This window comes from Megalobrama amblycephala, linkage group LG19 (assembly GCF_018812025.1).
Source record: "Megalobrama amblycephala isolate DHTTF-2021 linkage group LG19, ASM1881202v1, whole genome shotgun sequence".
Classification (NCBI taxonomy): Eukaryota; Metazoa; Chordata; class Actinopteri; order Cypriniformes; family Xenocyprididae; genus Megalobrama; species Megalobrama amblycephala.
Window position 1 is genome coordinate 5,437,209 of NC_063062.1, and position 15,309 is coordinate 5,452,517.

General features: G+C 37.7%; 1 protein-coding gene across 3 annotated transcripts in view; it reads left to right on the forward strand.

Moving 5' to 3' along the window:
* The window catches only part of capn12 (calpain 12), a 33,533-nt gene that overhangs the window by 11,878 nt on the left and 6,346 nt on the right, over positions 1-15,309 (forward strand). For all 3 annotated transcript variants that reach the window (XR_007181529.1, XR_007181530.1, XM_048167754.1), the window contains 15 exons: positions 3,526-3,659; positions 3,900-4,071; positions 4,950-5,033; positions 5,625-5,710; positions 5,795-5,872; positions 6,197-6,372; positions 8,013-8,269; positions 11,168-11,179; positions 11,296-11,504; positions 11,613-11,649; positions 11,754-11,828; positions 11,939-11,984; positions 12,421-12,482; positions 14,723-14,791; positions 15,085-15,163. Coding sequence is in view for 1 of the 3 variants with exons in the window: in XM_048167754.1 (XP_048023711.1) it covers positions 3,526-3,659; positions 3,900-4,071; positions 4,950-5,033; positions 5,625-5,710; positions 5,795-5,872; positions 6,197-6,372; positions 8,013-8,269; positions 11,168-11,179; positions 11,296-11,504; positions 11,613-11,649; positions 11,754-11,828; positions 11,939-11,984; positions 12,421-12,482; positions 14,723-14,791; positions 15,085-15,163 (1,576 nt within the window). In the remaining 2 variants the exon portion in view is untranslated. The remainder of the gene's footprint in view (positions 1-3,525; positions 3,660-3,899; positions 4,072-4,949; positions 5,034-5,624; positions 5,711-5,794; positions 5,873-6,196; positions 6,373-8,012; positions 8,270-11,167; positions 11,180-11,295; positions 11,505-11,612; positions 11,650-11,753; positions 11,829-11,938; positions 11,985-12,420; positions 12,483-14,722; positions 14,792-15,084; positions 15,164-15,309) is intronic.

Below are 15,309 nucleotides of genomic sequence, written 5' to 3' on the forward strand. Positions count from 1 at the left end.
AAATTGATTCGTGGATCAATTCTGAGATTTTCCGAATGCATCGCAATTCTCCTTCGTTTGATTCTGAGCTTGGTTTTTAACAGCAGATGGCGCTCTAGGCTAGTTTTTAACTGCGTGCTCAAATGCTCATGAAGAAGCGCGCTTGTGCATTCAGGTATATGTACTTGCACCTCAGAATGTTTTTATGATGCGAGATTAATGTAAACAACCAAAGTCCCTTTAAGACAAGTCATTTCACTCGGCGGCCATCTTTGAAACGCCTCTCGGGCATCCTGGGCATCATGCAATCTCTTTGAATGGGGAAACATCAAATTCTCCAAAACTGTTTGCCAACCTTACAAATAAATTTCATATTTGAAATCACCAATGAAATCTAGCAACAACCGGCTCATAAATTTAGTTTCTAAACGCTCAAATCATGACAAAAAAAACTTTTTAGGCTGGATCAAGCTAATGCGCATGCGCAGACCTAAATGCGCGTCTCTTCGGAGGCGCGCGTCTGACTGTTTCTATAGAAACCGGTGATTCTAACGGCCGCTGAAGTGACGCGATGACTTTACCAGTCGGCGATTGGCTCTTATTTAGGAGGCGGGACTATTTCCGCCATATTGCGCGTTACACTTTCTCCCATTCAAAACAATACGAGTGACACGTCTTGTGTTATTCTATCCACAAGTTTCCTACGCCCCATGAGGCCTTGCGTCAAACGTGGGAGCGTCTTCCGGTTCGAAGTAAACAAGCTGGACTTGACACTCATTCATTCAACATTTGACAGTCATTCAAGATTTAACGATCCAAACTTGCGAACGTTTGTTTTTTACTTAAAGATTTAAGATTCCAGCATCAATATTTGAACAATGTTTTACAATAAAAAATGTTACATTAATAGTAATGTATTAATTTATGTCAGGAGTGCAGATCAATCATGCTAAATCTAACAGATTCAGTTGCGCCTGCTTCCATTTATTTACGAGAATGGAATATCACGAGAATGATATTCTCGTGATATTCCCTGAAATGACTTTTTGCAGGTTGGGATGTCTGTATACGAGTTAACCGGAGTGTGTGAATCTGTGAAAGATATGCATTTGTCAGGAATCAACAGGCACAGGGAAGAGACAGATAAAACATTCAACTAAATAAATACACGATTATAATCATATAAGAATTGTCTTCGTCCCTCAAGCAGTCTCTGTTATTTTCCATAAACGTGTGTATTTATCGCAATGGTTAACATCAGTAGCCTTAAGCATCGCATACAGTGGAAACGCGACTGGCTCTGGCACGCACGATACGTTAGGAGTAAAATCGCATCATAAGGCTTTGGTGCATCAGTGACGGGTGAAGTACAGACAGCGGGTTGTTCATGTATTGCAGGGTCAGGATGCTCTAGTCATGCAGCAGCGCTTTTGTGGAAGGTCAGTAAAGTAAAGGGCAATTAAGGGCACGAAAACTGTTTATTGTATTGTGATATTATTAACTAATAAATGTACTAAACTGAAATGTTGTCCCTGAGCGCCGTAACGACATCTCTCATAAAGATTTGCAACTTTGCAAAGTAAACAATGATCCAAAAAACACTTAGCCTCTTCGCTAATTAGCACACTAAATACCATTGGTATGCTACTTCCGCCGCCTCACCGGAAGTTGTACCCACGTTCTCGTTTACAGTAGCGGCCCACGGAAACAGGTGGATAGTCTTTGAAACAACCCACTGCAAACACCCTTGTAATTCGTTTAAACTTTTTCTAACTTTATGAATGATTATTTTATAGAAGGTTCAAGTGGTGTGTGTGTATCGATTTCAGGTACTGCTGTTTCTAAAGCATGCAGTGCCATTTGCTGTTGAAAACTAATCTCAGAATCATTTCTTGATTCACGATTCAACGGTTTATTGTTCCCAGCCTTACTTTTATTCGGTAAGGATGCATTAAATTAACCAAAAGTGACAGTAAATACATAACAAAAGATTTCTCTTTCAAATAAATGCTGTTCTGATGAACTTATCCATCAAATATATCATGGTTTACACAAAAGTATTAAGCAGCACAATTTTTTGAAAATAATAAGAAATATTTTGTGAGCAGAAAATAAGCAATTAGAATGATTTCTGCAGAATCATGTGGTGTAATGGCTACTAAAAATTCGGCATTGCCGCACAGGAATAAATTATAATTTAAAATATATTTATAGCAAAAGGACTCCGCGGCGGATCGGCCGCGGAGGTATCGCGGCTTCCAGAACGTATCCGCGAACAGACCTGTATCGGCGTCCACTTGCGCGCAGTGACGGATCCGCAATGAAGGCGGATCGCGGACAGTGGTTTCTGGAAGTATTCCTGGGCCCATTTATTAATGTCATTGACACAATCCTGCCCATGAGTGATGCGGTGTCGTCTGAGGGCCTGAAGACCACGTGCATCCAATAAAGGTCTTGGGCCTTGTCCCTTACGCACAGAGATTTCTCCAGTTTCTCTGAATCTTTCGCTGCATCCGCGATTAAAACCTTACCTCCGCGGCGGGTCCGTTTGGGACCCGCAAATTGATACAACCGTTACAGTAAAGGCGCGTGCGTGTCTGCGGATCCGACATGGGTCCGCTCAGGTTGACAGTAGAATTTACAGCGCCGCCGCTACTTTGACACTTGTCTGGTGTGGGAGGGAATCACCCGTTTTAAACAAATGCCGAACGGAGGAGAGTCTGCTGGCAAACAGAGAAAGCTGCAGAACTTGTAATAAAACAAGAATCAACATTAGCTTTTCAGTGATGGCGAGAACTCAGGGATTTAAAATGTTGCAAAAGCGATGCAGAGATGGTGTTTTTATTACTCAACAGGTGAGTAAGGTATTTTATTGAACAGATAAATTGCCATATGTAGCTCTCTAACAGAGTTCACTGTAAAGCATTATCTATTGTAAAGCCTCATTTCATTATGGTTGTTGTGCTGGAATTTATTTTTCAAGGAAGCACCGTGTCTATTATTGGGTATATCTACGTCTTCAGCTAGTCAGCTTGAGATCCTTTCCATCTAAACTGGTTATAATCCTAGTAGTGAATGATTTATGAGCAGTAGGATAATCTCTCTCATTTTTAGTAATGAAAGAACCATATTCATCTGCACAGTCACGCAGAGCCGAAGCACAACCAAAACAATGTTCTTCAGCAAAATGCATGCAGTTTTGTTTTAACCGCTAGATAGTGTGCCTTTAAATTCTAACAAAAATTGTACTGTTTTTCCTGCATTTTTGTTTTGTAAAAATATTACCAACCCCACATTTTTGCATATTTTCATACAATTTTCAAGTAAATGTTCGATTCTCCTTATATGACTCCTTATATGACTTATATGACCTTATATGATAAAACAGAGGAAATAAACTGGCCCAAATGTTGCAAAACTGAAACAGATTGTTTCGAGACCCATAAAGCAGTAAAACATCCCACTTTTCCAGGTGCATCAACACCCGAATGTGCTTGTACAGAGCAGATATAACCCTGTTCTCTCTGTCTCTCTCTCTCTGTGTAGTTCTGGCAGTATGGTGAGTGGGTGGAGGTGGTAGTGGATGACAGGCTGCCTGTGAGAGAGGGCCGTCTGCTTTTCAGCTACTCTCGCACCACCAACGAGTTCTGGAGCGCCCTGGTGGAGAAAGCTTATGCCAAGTCAGTTCCAGCATATGTGTCCTCGACTGTGTGGGCGTGTGACTATTCATTAGTGACACCGCTCACGTGAAAGCCCTTGTTCCTTTGTGTTATTTAAGGACTGATATTTTTAGAAAAAACATCCAGTTGTGAAAAATGATCAAATGCAATGATTGATGCAGAGTAATAAATGTGGAATTCAACTAATAGAAGCCACTTAGTAATATGTGTGTGTGTGTGTGTGTCTGTCTGTTTTTAAAGGCTGATTGGTTCTTATGGCAGTCTAAAAGGGGGGATTATCTCAGAGGGAATGGAGGATTTCACAGGGGGCATTGCGTACTCCCTCCCCGTGTCTTCTCGGCCCCCACGCATGCTCTGGAGAGCCATCACTGCTGCCCTGGCCAGGAGCAGCCTGATCAGCTGCTTCATACATGTATGGACTAGGGTTATAAATGTATAACCCTAACCCTAACATTATATATATACATGATAGCCCTGCTGAAAAATCCAGCATTGTTGGTCACCAGCATATGATATGTTTTGCAGGAGTGCTGGTGGACCAACTACACCAAATACATCAGGTTTTGTCACCTTCATGTCGTTTCAAACCCGTAAGACTTTCATTCATCTTCGGAACACAAATAAAGATCTTTTTGATGAAATCTGAGAGCTTTCTGACAGCCTATGCAGTTGAAACTTTGATGCTTCAAAAATTCATAAAGAGATTGTAAAACTATTCCAGTAATTGAGTGGTTTAGTCCAAATATTCTGAAGAGAACTGATCGCTTTTTATGATGAACAGATTTCATTTAGGCATTTACTCACATATAAACATGCATCAGCGAACATAAATAGAAGCTCAACCGAAGCTGAATGATGCACAAGAACAAACCTTTTGCGGAAGTTCAAACGTGCTGCGTAACACTCATTGGTTCTCGCACGTGTCAAGAAAACATGATTACCATAACTGATGTGTGCATCGATGAATGTTTATATGTGAATAAAAGCCTAAATTGTTCATCATATAAAGCGATCGAGTCTCTTCAGAAAATTTGGACTAAACCACTCAATTCAGTTTTACATTAGTTTTACATTGGATTTGTTTTTCTTTATGAACTTTTTGAAGCGTCAAAGTTGCTATCAATGGAGAGACAGAAAGCTTTAAGATTTCATCAAAAATATCTTAATTTGTGTTCCAAAGATGAACAAAAGTCTTACGGGTTTGGAACGACATGAGGGTGAGTAAATGATGGCAGAATTTTCATTTTTGGGTGAACTAACCTTTTAAACACACACATGTTTTGTGTACAGGCTACGAGTGTGAAGGACATTGGCATTGTGACATCAGAGGGTCTCATTAAAGGTCATGCCTATGCTATCACTGATACAGATAAGGTATGAGTATATTGCATATACACATGATTTCAGGAACATGAGCATTGTGGGAATTTCACAAAGAAAAATAAAGAATTTTTATTTTATTTTTTGCAATGTGAGATTATTTTCTTTTAGTGTGAATTTAGGGTGAAATACAACGTTTCTTGACAAATTTTGAAGGATTCATCCAATTAGTGATTTTTTTATAAGAGCTTTTGGTAAACACTTGAGAGCCTAATATACACCACAATAGGTTTTCACATGCTCTGTTTGTGTGTGTATGTGTGTGTGAGAAAGAGGGGGAGAGAGAGAATGTGAAAGAGAGAGAGAGTGTGTGTATATGAGTGAGTGTGAGTGTATGTGGTCCCGGTAATCCAAATGTTGTGGGGACATTTTTTGGTCTCAACGAGGAAAACAGCTTATAAATCATACAGAATAATGTTTTTTGAAAACGTGAAAATGCTGAAGTTTTCTGTGAGGGTTGTGTTTAGGGGTAGGTTTAGGATTAGGGGATACAGTTTGCACAGTATAAAAATCATTATGTCTATGGAAAGTCCCCATAAAACATGAAACCCATGTTTGTGTGTGTGTGTGTGTGTGTGTGTGTAGGTCCAGAGGGAGTCTGAAGAGGTCTTACTGGTGAGGCTGCGTAACCCCTGGGGGTTTATTGAGTACTGTGGACCCTGGAGTGACAGGTGAGAAAGACTTCAGCAGCTCATTTTGTTACAAGGTTTGCACCTCAGAGCTGCTAAAGACTGGGCATTTGTGTTTGTGTGCAGGTGTAAAGACTGGGACCTTATAGACAGTGCTCAGAAGACCCGACTTGAGTTGGCCAAAGTTGAAGATGGAGAATTCTGGTAGGTAAATTTTCCCAGTATACAAAAAACTTTCCCATAACTCAAATACTCAAACAGGGGCTCCTGTAGAATTTAATCATGGGACATGCACACAAACATATTTAAAATAGACAGCGCCTTTGATTGTATTATGGGAGTGATTTCCTCACACACATGTCTATCTCTTTCTATTGTGGAGCACTGCCAAACCTGAATCAATTAAATGCCAAGAATTATATAACTGTACTAATACTACAACAAATAATAACTGCCACTGCAGTCAATGCATCCCTTAAAAAGCCATCTAGTTAAAATCTGGACTTCATAAGCACTTATGTTTTCCAGGATTGGAATAGAGGACTTTTGCCGACTGTTTAATACAGTGGAAATGTGCAGCGTGAATCCGGACTCTATGTCAGGGGAGGCGAGTGATGACACGACCACCCCGTCCTGGACGCTGAGCTCACATCAAGGCACCTGGGTCCCAATGTGCTCTGCAGGGGGCAGCCGAAAATACCCCAGTAAGTGCATGTTTATTATGAATAAGTCTATATCAGTGGATCTCAACCCACTAGGGGGCCTCAGTGAACTTCCAAAGGGCCTCGAGATGACTTAAAATGATTTAAAACAATAAAAAATAAAGTAACTAAAATCAAGATATTTCCTATTTTTTGTTCTTTTCCTTTGAAAAACCAACATTTCCACAGACTTCCCAAACTCTTAGAAGAAAAGATTCTATATAGAACTTCTGTCAGGCGCATCATATATAGAACCTTTAAGGAGTTCCCAGAATGCGATCATTTTATGGATTTAGTTTTAATGAATTTTGTTTTAATGAATTTTTATAAATTTTATAAATTAAACAGCTTGTAAACATACAATCAAATTCCGGAAATGTTGGGACGTTTTTTAAATTTGAAATAATGAAATTTGAAATTCCTCTGTATAAAATGAAAACTAAAAGACTTTCAAATCACATGAGCCAATATTTTATTCACAATAGAACATAAATAACATAAATGTTTAAACAAAGAAATTTTACACTTTTATCCACTAAATGAGTTCATTTAAAATTTGAGGCCTGCTACAGGTCTCAAAAAAAGTAACATCATCAAAAGATTCAGAGAAACTGGAGAAATCTCTGTGCGTAAGGGACAAGGCCCAAGACCTTTATTGGATGCCCGTGGTCTTCAGGCCCTCAGACGACACCGCATCACTCATCAGCAGGACTGTGTCAATGACATTACTAAATGGGCCCAGGAATACTTCCAGAAACCACTGTCAGTAAACACAATCCGCCGTGCCATCTGCAGATGCCAACTAAAGCTTTATCATGCAAAAAAGAAGCCATATGTGAGCATGGTCCAGAAGCGCTGTTTTCAAAGTGGAAAAGTGTTCTATGGTCAGACGAGTCCAAATTTGACATTCTTGTTGGAAATCACGGATGCCGTGTCCTCCGGGTTAAAGAGGAGGGAGACCTTCCAGCGTGTCATCAGTGTTCAGTTTAAAAGCCAGCATCTCTGATGGTACGGGGGTGCATAATTGCATACGGTATGGGCAGCTTGCATGTTTTGGAAGGCACTATGAATGCTGAAAGGTATAAAAAGGTTTCCAGATGACGTCTATTTCAGGGAAGGCCTTGTGTATTTCAGCAAGACAATGCAAAACCACATACTGCAGCTATTACAACAGCATGGCTTCGTCATAGAAGAGTCCGGGTACTGAATTGGCCTGCCTGCAGCCCAGATCTTTCACCTATAGAGGAAAATACATCAAAGATGACCACAAACTCTTCAGCAGCTGGAAACCTATATCAGGCAAGAATGGGACCGAATTCCAACACCAAAACTCCAGAAACTCATAACCTCGATGCCCAGACGTCTTCAAACTATTTTGAAAAGAAGGGGAGATGCTACACCATGGTAAACATGCCCCCGTCCCAACTATTTTGAGACCTGTAGCAGGCATCAAATTTGAAATGAGCTCATTTTGTGCAAAAAATTTTAAAAATTTCACAGTTTAAACATTTATGTTATCTAGGATATGTTATCTGTGAATAAAATATTGGCTCATGTGATTTGAAAGTCTTTTAGTTTTCATTTTATTCAAATTTAAAAACTGTCCCAACATAATTAATATAATATAATAATCATCCCTGCAGGATCTTTCTGGAAAAACCCTCAGTTTCAGATGACTCTGTCTGAGAAAGATGTGGATGACCATGACTATGGAGAGGATGATGAAGTGGAGGAAGGGGATGGAGAAGAGGATGAAGAAGTCACAGTGGCTCCGGTGAAAAAGACAGAGAAACTGGGAGAGAAAAAGAAGAAGTGCACGGTACTGGTGGAGCTTCTCCAGAAATACCGCAGACAGAAAGATAAAGTCAACTTCCTCTACATCGCATTTCACATCTACAAGGTAAGAGACTGGTTATAATCAACTTCAACCTTCAACCTTCTTTAGAGATGGAGTAGGGAGCCTGTTACAAATGTATAAAAGTGGTGCATTTTAAGCCAGGCTTATAATAATATACCTATAGTACCATTGTAATGCATTTACATACTTTGTTATGATGCAAAGCCATTAACTCAATCATTATTGATGTATAGAAACATACATGATTTTTTATTTAAATTAATATAATAATAAAATAATGTAATAATAAAAACAAGACTAAAAACTGGAGTAATGACTGCTGATAATTTAGCTTAGCCATCATAGGATTAAATTACATTTCGACTTACATTGAAATAGAAAATAGTGTTGTCACTATTCTATTTTAAAGGTGCCCTAGATTATGTTTTTAAAAGATGTAATATAAGTCTAAGGTGTCCCCTGAATGTGTCTGTGAAGTTTCAACTCAAAATACCCCATAGATTTTTTTTAATTAATTTTTTTAACTGCCTATTTTGGGGCATCATTATAAACGCGCCGATTTGCTGCGGCCCCTTTAAATCCCGTGCTCTCCGCCCACAGAGCTCGCGCTTGCCTTAAACAGTGCCTTAACAAAGTTTACACAGCTAATATAATCCTCAAAATGGATCTTTACAAAGTGTTCGTCATGCATGCGTCAGATTATGTGAGTATTGTATACTGTTATATTGTTTACTTCTGATTTTGAATGAGTTTGATAGTGCTCCATGGCTAACGGCTAATGCTACACTGTTGGAGAAATTTATAAAGAATGGAGTTGTGTTTATGCATTATACAGACTGCAAGTGTTTAAAAATGAAAATAGCGACGGCTCTTGTCTCCGTGAATACAGTAATAACCGATGGTAACTTTAACCACATTTAACAGTACATTAGCAACATGCTAACGAAACATTTAGAAAGACAGTTTACAAATATCACTAAAAATATCATGTTATCATGGATCGTGTCAGTTATTATTGCTCCATCTGCCATTTTTCGCTATTGTTCTTGCTTGCTTACCTAGTCTGATGATTTGGTTGTGCACATCCAGACGTTAATACTGGCTGCCCTTGTCTAATGCCTTTCATAATGTTGGGACTGTGGGCTGGCATATGCAAATATTGGGGGCGTACACCCCAACTGTTACGTAACAGTCGGTGTTATGTTGAGATTCGCCTGTTCTTCAGAGGTCTTTTAAACAAATGAGATTTATACAAGAAGGAGGAAACAACAGTGTTTGAGACTCACTGTATGTCATTTCCATGTACTGAACTCTTGTTATTTAACTATGCCAAGATAAATTCAATTTTTCATTCGAGGGCACCTTTAAATTGTAATATTTAACATTATTACTGCTTTTTAATTTAATTCAGCCTTGTTGAGCCCTGTAAAAGTATTACATTTTATTTGGGAGAGACATTAGCTTTGTAACATTAGCTTTGGTTGAAGTTATTGTTTAATGCATATTTATTTATTTAAAAAAAGAAATTGAGATCTTCCTTTTAACTCTTTCCCTGCCACTGACAATTTTTTGGCAATTCATGTTTTCACTGTTATACAGTAGTGGGTGCTATTATGCATCTTCTGAAAGAGTACAGAATCTCCAGATCAAAACACAGGCAAAGAAGAAGCAGAAAAAAGCAATCATGTAAAATAACGCGATCATCAAACATTAAACCGCATATAAATCAAAACTGCCTAATGAATGAAATGTCGACCCAGGAAGTGTTACAAGCTTTGTGTGTTGACGGACTTGATCTGCTCGATCTATGTTTTGGTCATCATGCTGAATCCGATCCGGGTGTAGTCTTTGGCAAAAACGCGATTTTCTCAGCATTTTGTTTAAAATGTTGCTTTTTATGAAACTGACCCACATTCAAGTGTTGATAAAAAAGAATGCATGAAGCTAGAATATTTTTTTAAAGCAGAGGCTCTGTTCTTTCTTTTGATATATTGTATATTCACATATTCATACAACAAAATATTCTGGGGACCATGAAAGTTTTGTGAAAACTATCAAAAATGCTGGCATTGGTTGGCAACTTTTATATATATATATATATATATATATATATATATACACATATATATAAATAAATGCTGACGGGGAAAGAGTTAAAGGGTTAGTTCACCCAAAAATGAAAATTCTGTCATTAATTACTCACCCTCATGCCGTTCCACACCCGTAAGACCTTTGTTCATCTTGGGAACACAAATTAAGATATTTTTGTTGAAATCCGATGGCTCCGTGAGGCCTCCATAGCCAGCAATGACATTTCCTCTCTCAAGATCCATTAATGTACTAAAAACATATTTAAATCGGTTCATGTGGGTACAGTGGTTCAATATTAATATAAAGTGACAAGAATCTTTTTGGTGCGCCAAAAAAACCAAAATAACGACTTATTTAGTGATGGCCGATTTCAAAACACTGCTTCAGGAAGCTTCGGAGCGTTATGAATCTTTTGTGTCAAATCAGTGGTTCGGAGCGCCAAAGTCACGTGATTTCAGCAGTTTGGCGGTTTAATCTGAATCATGATTCGACACGCTGATTCATAACACTTCGAAGCGCACCAAAAATATTCTCGTCGCTTTATAATATTAATATTGAACCACTGTACTCACATGAACCGATTTAAATATGTTTTTAGTACATTAATGGATCTTGAGAGAGGAAATGTCATTGCTGGCTATGGAGGCCTCACGGAGCCATCGGATTTCAACTAAAATATCTTAATTTGTGTTTCGAAGATTAACGAAGGTCTTACGGGTATGGAACGGCATGAGGGTGAGTAATAAATTACAGAATTTTCATTTTTGGGTGAACTAACCCTTTAAAAGCCCCTGCTATAGTTGCAAATTGTATTTCTCCCTTATCTTACCTCTTCATTCTCTCTTTCAGGTCCCCTCTGAGGTGAGCAGCTGAATGAATATATGCTCGCTGCGTAACTATCTGAAACACTCATCTAAAACATTTTCCTAATATATAAACACATACACATGACTCTTTCACACCTTCTCTACGTTTAGCTGAAGGACAAGCCAGGATCTCTGGACCAGCAGTTCTTCTCCAATAACCGTCCGGTTGCTCGCTCTGGAAAGTACCGCAGCATCAGGAGCGTGTGGCGGAAGGTGCACCTGGAGCCTGGCAGTTATGTCATCCTAGCCTCCACATACAGGCCCAACCAGCAGGGGGAGTTCTTCCTCCGCATTTACACCAAAACCGGCAACATACAGGGGTACAAAGAACATCAAATATCTTATGTTTCTGTCAGTTATATATTGTGATAATGTGTTTATGCCTGTCCAGTGGTTAACCATATGAAAGTTTCGAATCTGCTTTACAGATTCCAGGATTTCCCCTGCACCAACAACTACTCTGTGGTAAGACATGTACTGACTAAAATGAGAAAGAAGAACAACCATCTGTGCATAAATATGATATTATTATGTTATATATACATGTGTGTGCGTTTGTCTGTCCATAGATGGTCATGTCAAAGCCAGTCTTACCCGAGGACCAGTTCAGGGTGCAGAAGTGGTTTGATGAAAAGGCTGGATCTGTAAGAATCTCAATCCCATCCAGTGAAATTCACAGATATTTGTGGTATTCTGTGTTTATTACTAAATGCAGCTGTTGTCCTCAAATATGCTATTGTTTTTCACTTTCCAGGATGACAGAGTGAATGCTGTGCAATTTATGAATCTAGTGAACTCAGGTCAGGATTTACACATTTAGCACAAGCTGTCAGTCACATGGTTGCTGTACCATAAATGGCCACAAGGTGGAAGTATCATGTAGCGTCACTTAGAATGAACTCCAGCTGCACTGTATTGGCTATACATTCATCCACTGTATAAAGACTTAATTATATTTAGACTAAAAATGTTTTACCCTTTAAATAAATTATTAGTACTGTTACTGTATAAAAATATGTTTATATAACAAAATGATTTACACTCACATGACACTAACATCCATATCAGTTATAAGACAAATTCAGTTTCAGAATAAATCAGTTGCATTTGCAAAAACTATTAGTAACCAAATATGTTTGCTTTTGGTTCACACTAGGTGCCAGAATAATCCAAGAGCTCTTAGTGTGCATTCAAAACAAGTGCTTATGCAGTTTATGTGCTTTAATTATGTTTTAGTGCTGGAAAAAGACTATGAACTTCCCCTGGAGACCTGCAGACAGCTCATCTTTGGAGAAGATGTATCCTTCTTCCATCTAGCAATATTTTTATTATGTTTATTATATACTTTTATGCTACTGTTTGAAAGTTTGGAATAAGATTTTTTTTATTAAAAAAACATGCTTTTATTCAGCAAGGATGCATTAAACTGATCGAAAGTGACATTAAAGACATTTATAATTCTATTTCAAATTAAAGGGTTAGTTCACTCAAAAATGAAAATTCTGTCATTTATTACTCACCACGCCCATAAGACCTTCGTTCATCTTAAGAACACAAATTAAGATATTTTTCTTAATATCCCATGGCTCATTGTCTTGCCAGCAAGATAATCAACACTTTCAATGCCCAGAAAGCTACTAAAGATGTATTTAAAACAGTTCATGTGACTACAGTGGTTCAACCTTAATGTTATGAAGCGACGAGAATACTTTTTGTGCGTCAAAACGACAAAATAACAACTTTATTCAACAATATCTAGTGATGGGCGATTTCAAAACACTGCTTCATGCTTCGAAGCTTTTGTTTCGAATCAGTGGTTCGGAGTGCGTATCAAACTGCCAAAGTTTGTGAACCCCAGAGGTTAACCATTGAAATTTCGAAACACTTATGATGTAACAAAGCCTTGTTTACTGAACGTGACTTTGGCAGTTGAATTAAGTCGTTATTTAGTTTTTTTGTGCACAAAAAGTATTCTTGTCGCTTCATAACATTAAGGTTGAACCACTGTAGTCACATGAACTGTTTCTAGGCATCTGAAAGTGTTAATGGTCTTGCTGGCAATGCAGGCCTCACTGAGGCATCGGATTTTAATCAAAAATCTCTGCATTTGTGTTTTGAAGATGAACAAAGATCTTACAGGTGTGGAACGATCTGAGGGTGAGTAATTAATGACAAGATTTTCATTTTTGGGTGAACTAACCCTTTAATGCTGATCTTTCTAAGTTTTTATTTAAAAAAATGTATCATGGTTTCCACAAAAATCTTAAACAGCACTTCTCTTTTCAACAATGATAATAAAAAAATGTTTCTTGAGCAGCAAATCAGCTAATTAGAATGATTTCTGAAGGATCATGTGACACTGAAGACTGGCGTAATGATGCTGAAAATTCACAGGAATAAATTACATTTTAAAAAATATTAAAATAGAAAAGTAGGCTTAAATTTTTACTAAATGATCAGGAAGTTTTGAATGGTTGTCACTCTAAAAAAATAAAACATTGGTTCAGCAAAAAAAAAATATGTTAACGTTTTCCACTAGAATTTTTAACTTAAGCCAATTGGGAGAATTGCATTAATTCAAAGCAATATTTTGAGTTGATCCAACATAATGTTTTAAGTAAGGTGAAGATGTTTTTTTTGCCACAATAAAAACATATTTCTAAGTAACATGAACTTAATAATTGTCAACATGAATGCAACTATTTAAGTTGATCCAACATAATGTTTTAAGTAAGGTGAAGACGCTTTTTTGCCACAATAAAACGCATTTCTAAGTAACATGAACTTAATAATTGTCAACATGAATGCAACTATTTAAGTTGATCCAACATAATGTTTTAAGTAAGGTGAAGACGCTTTTTGGACACAATAAAACGCATTTCTAAGTAACATGAACGTACCAAGCACCGCTTGTCACCATGATGGTAAATCTCCAAAAACCCACATTAACAGAAACTCTTCTAAATTAGCATAACAAAACACTAATTACTGCTAAATCTCCCTTACCATTAATCTTGTGCAAAAAACATTATATAACACTTAATTTTAGCATTTACTCTCCCTTTCAAGTGCCATGGGCAAAGCATGATGGCAAATATAAATCCCAGCCCAGTTTCACTTAAGTTCGTCTAAATTAAGTATTAATACAACTCAAAACACTGAAACACGTTTACACGTAATCAGATTGTATTTTACATTAACAGAACTTAAAATTAAATACATTTTTGATTAACTGAAAATGTTAAACTATGACAAGTCATGATAGTATATCGAATCAATAGGCATAATTTGTGTCATCCAAGCTCAATAAAATAACAATTACAAGTAAAAAGTCTAACATTTCAGAACCTGATTTTTTATTTCACAACAATATATATATTTAAGTAATGACTAAAGGTCCCCTGAATTAGTTTTTAGAGTGTGTGTGTGTGTGTGTGTGTGTATATATATATATATATATATATATATATATATATATATATATATATATATAGTCTATGTCCCATTTTTGGTTGATATTCTTAACTGCGGTATGTAGACTGGAGGCAGAGGCCGTCTGAACAGAGCTCAAGCTGAGAAGCTGCTCACTTCCCTACGCAATCTGCAGGTATCTCAGTTCTCATGCGTGAAAAGGTCACTCTCAGATTTGGCACAGTGTTAGAGAGAGCAGCGAGGACACTGAGCTGTGACAATTAGCAGGTTGTGTTAGGTTACGTGGAGCGTGTCTTGCACAGACCAAAAGACCTTGAAATGTTGTTGTTGTTGTTGTTTATCCTTTTGATGAACTCAACTGCTTTAATGCTTTGTGCCAGTGTCATATTGGAGCCCAATCACTGGCTTCCTTTCAAGTGCCCAAAAAATATGGAGAAATTACTTATCTACATTTTTTTTCTTCCACAGTCTATCTTTTTTCAGTTTGATGAGGATTCGTCAGGAACTATGAGTCCGTTTGAACTCAGTTTGGCTCTGAATGCTGCAGGTGAGCACATATATGGGCCATATATTCACACAGCAGCAGAATACAGCTGTCAGTCCTGTGTTTGAGTCTTTAATACGGTTAGGTTCACACACAGTTCAGTTATTTATGGGAGTGACAACCGCATTCTATAACCAAACTCACACCTA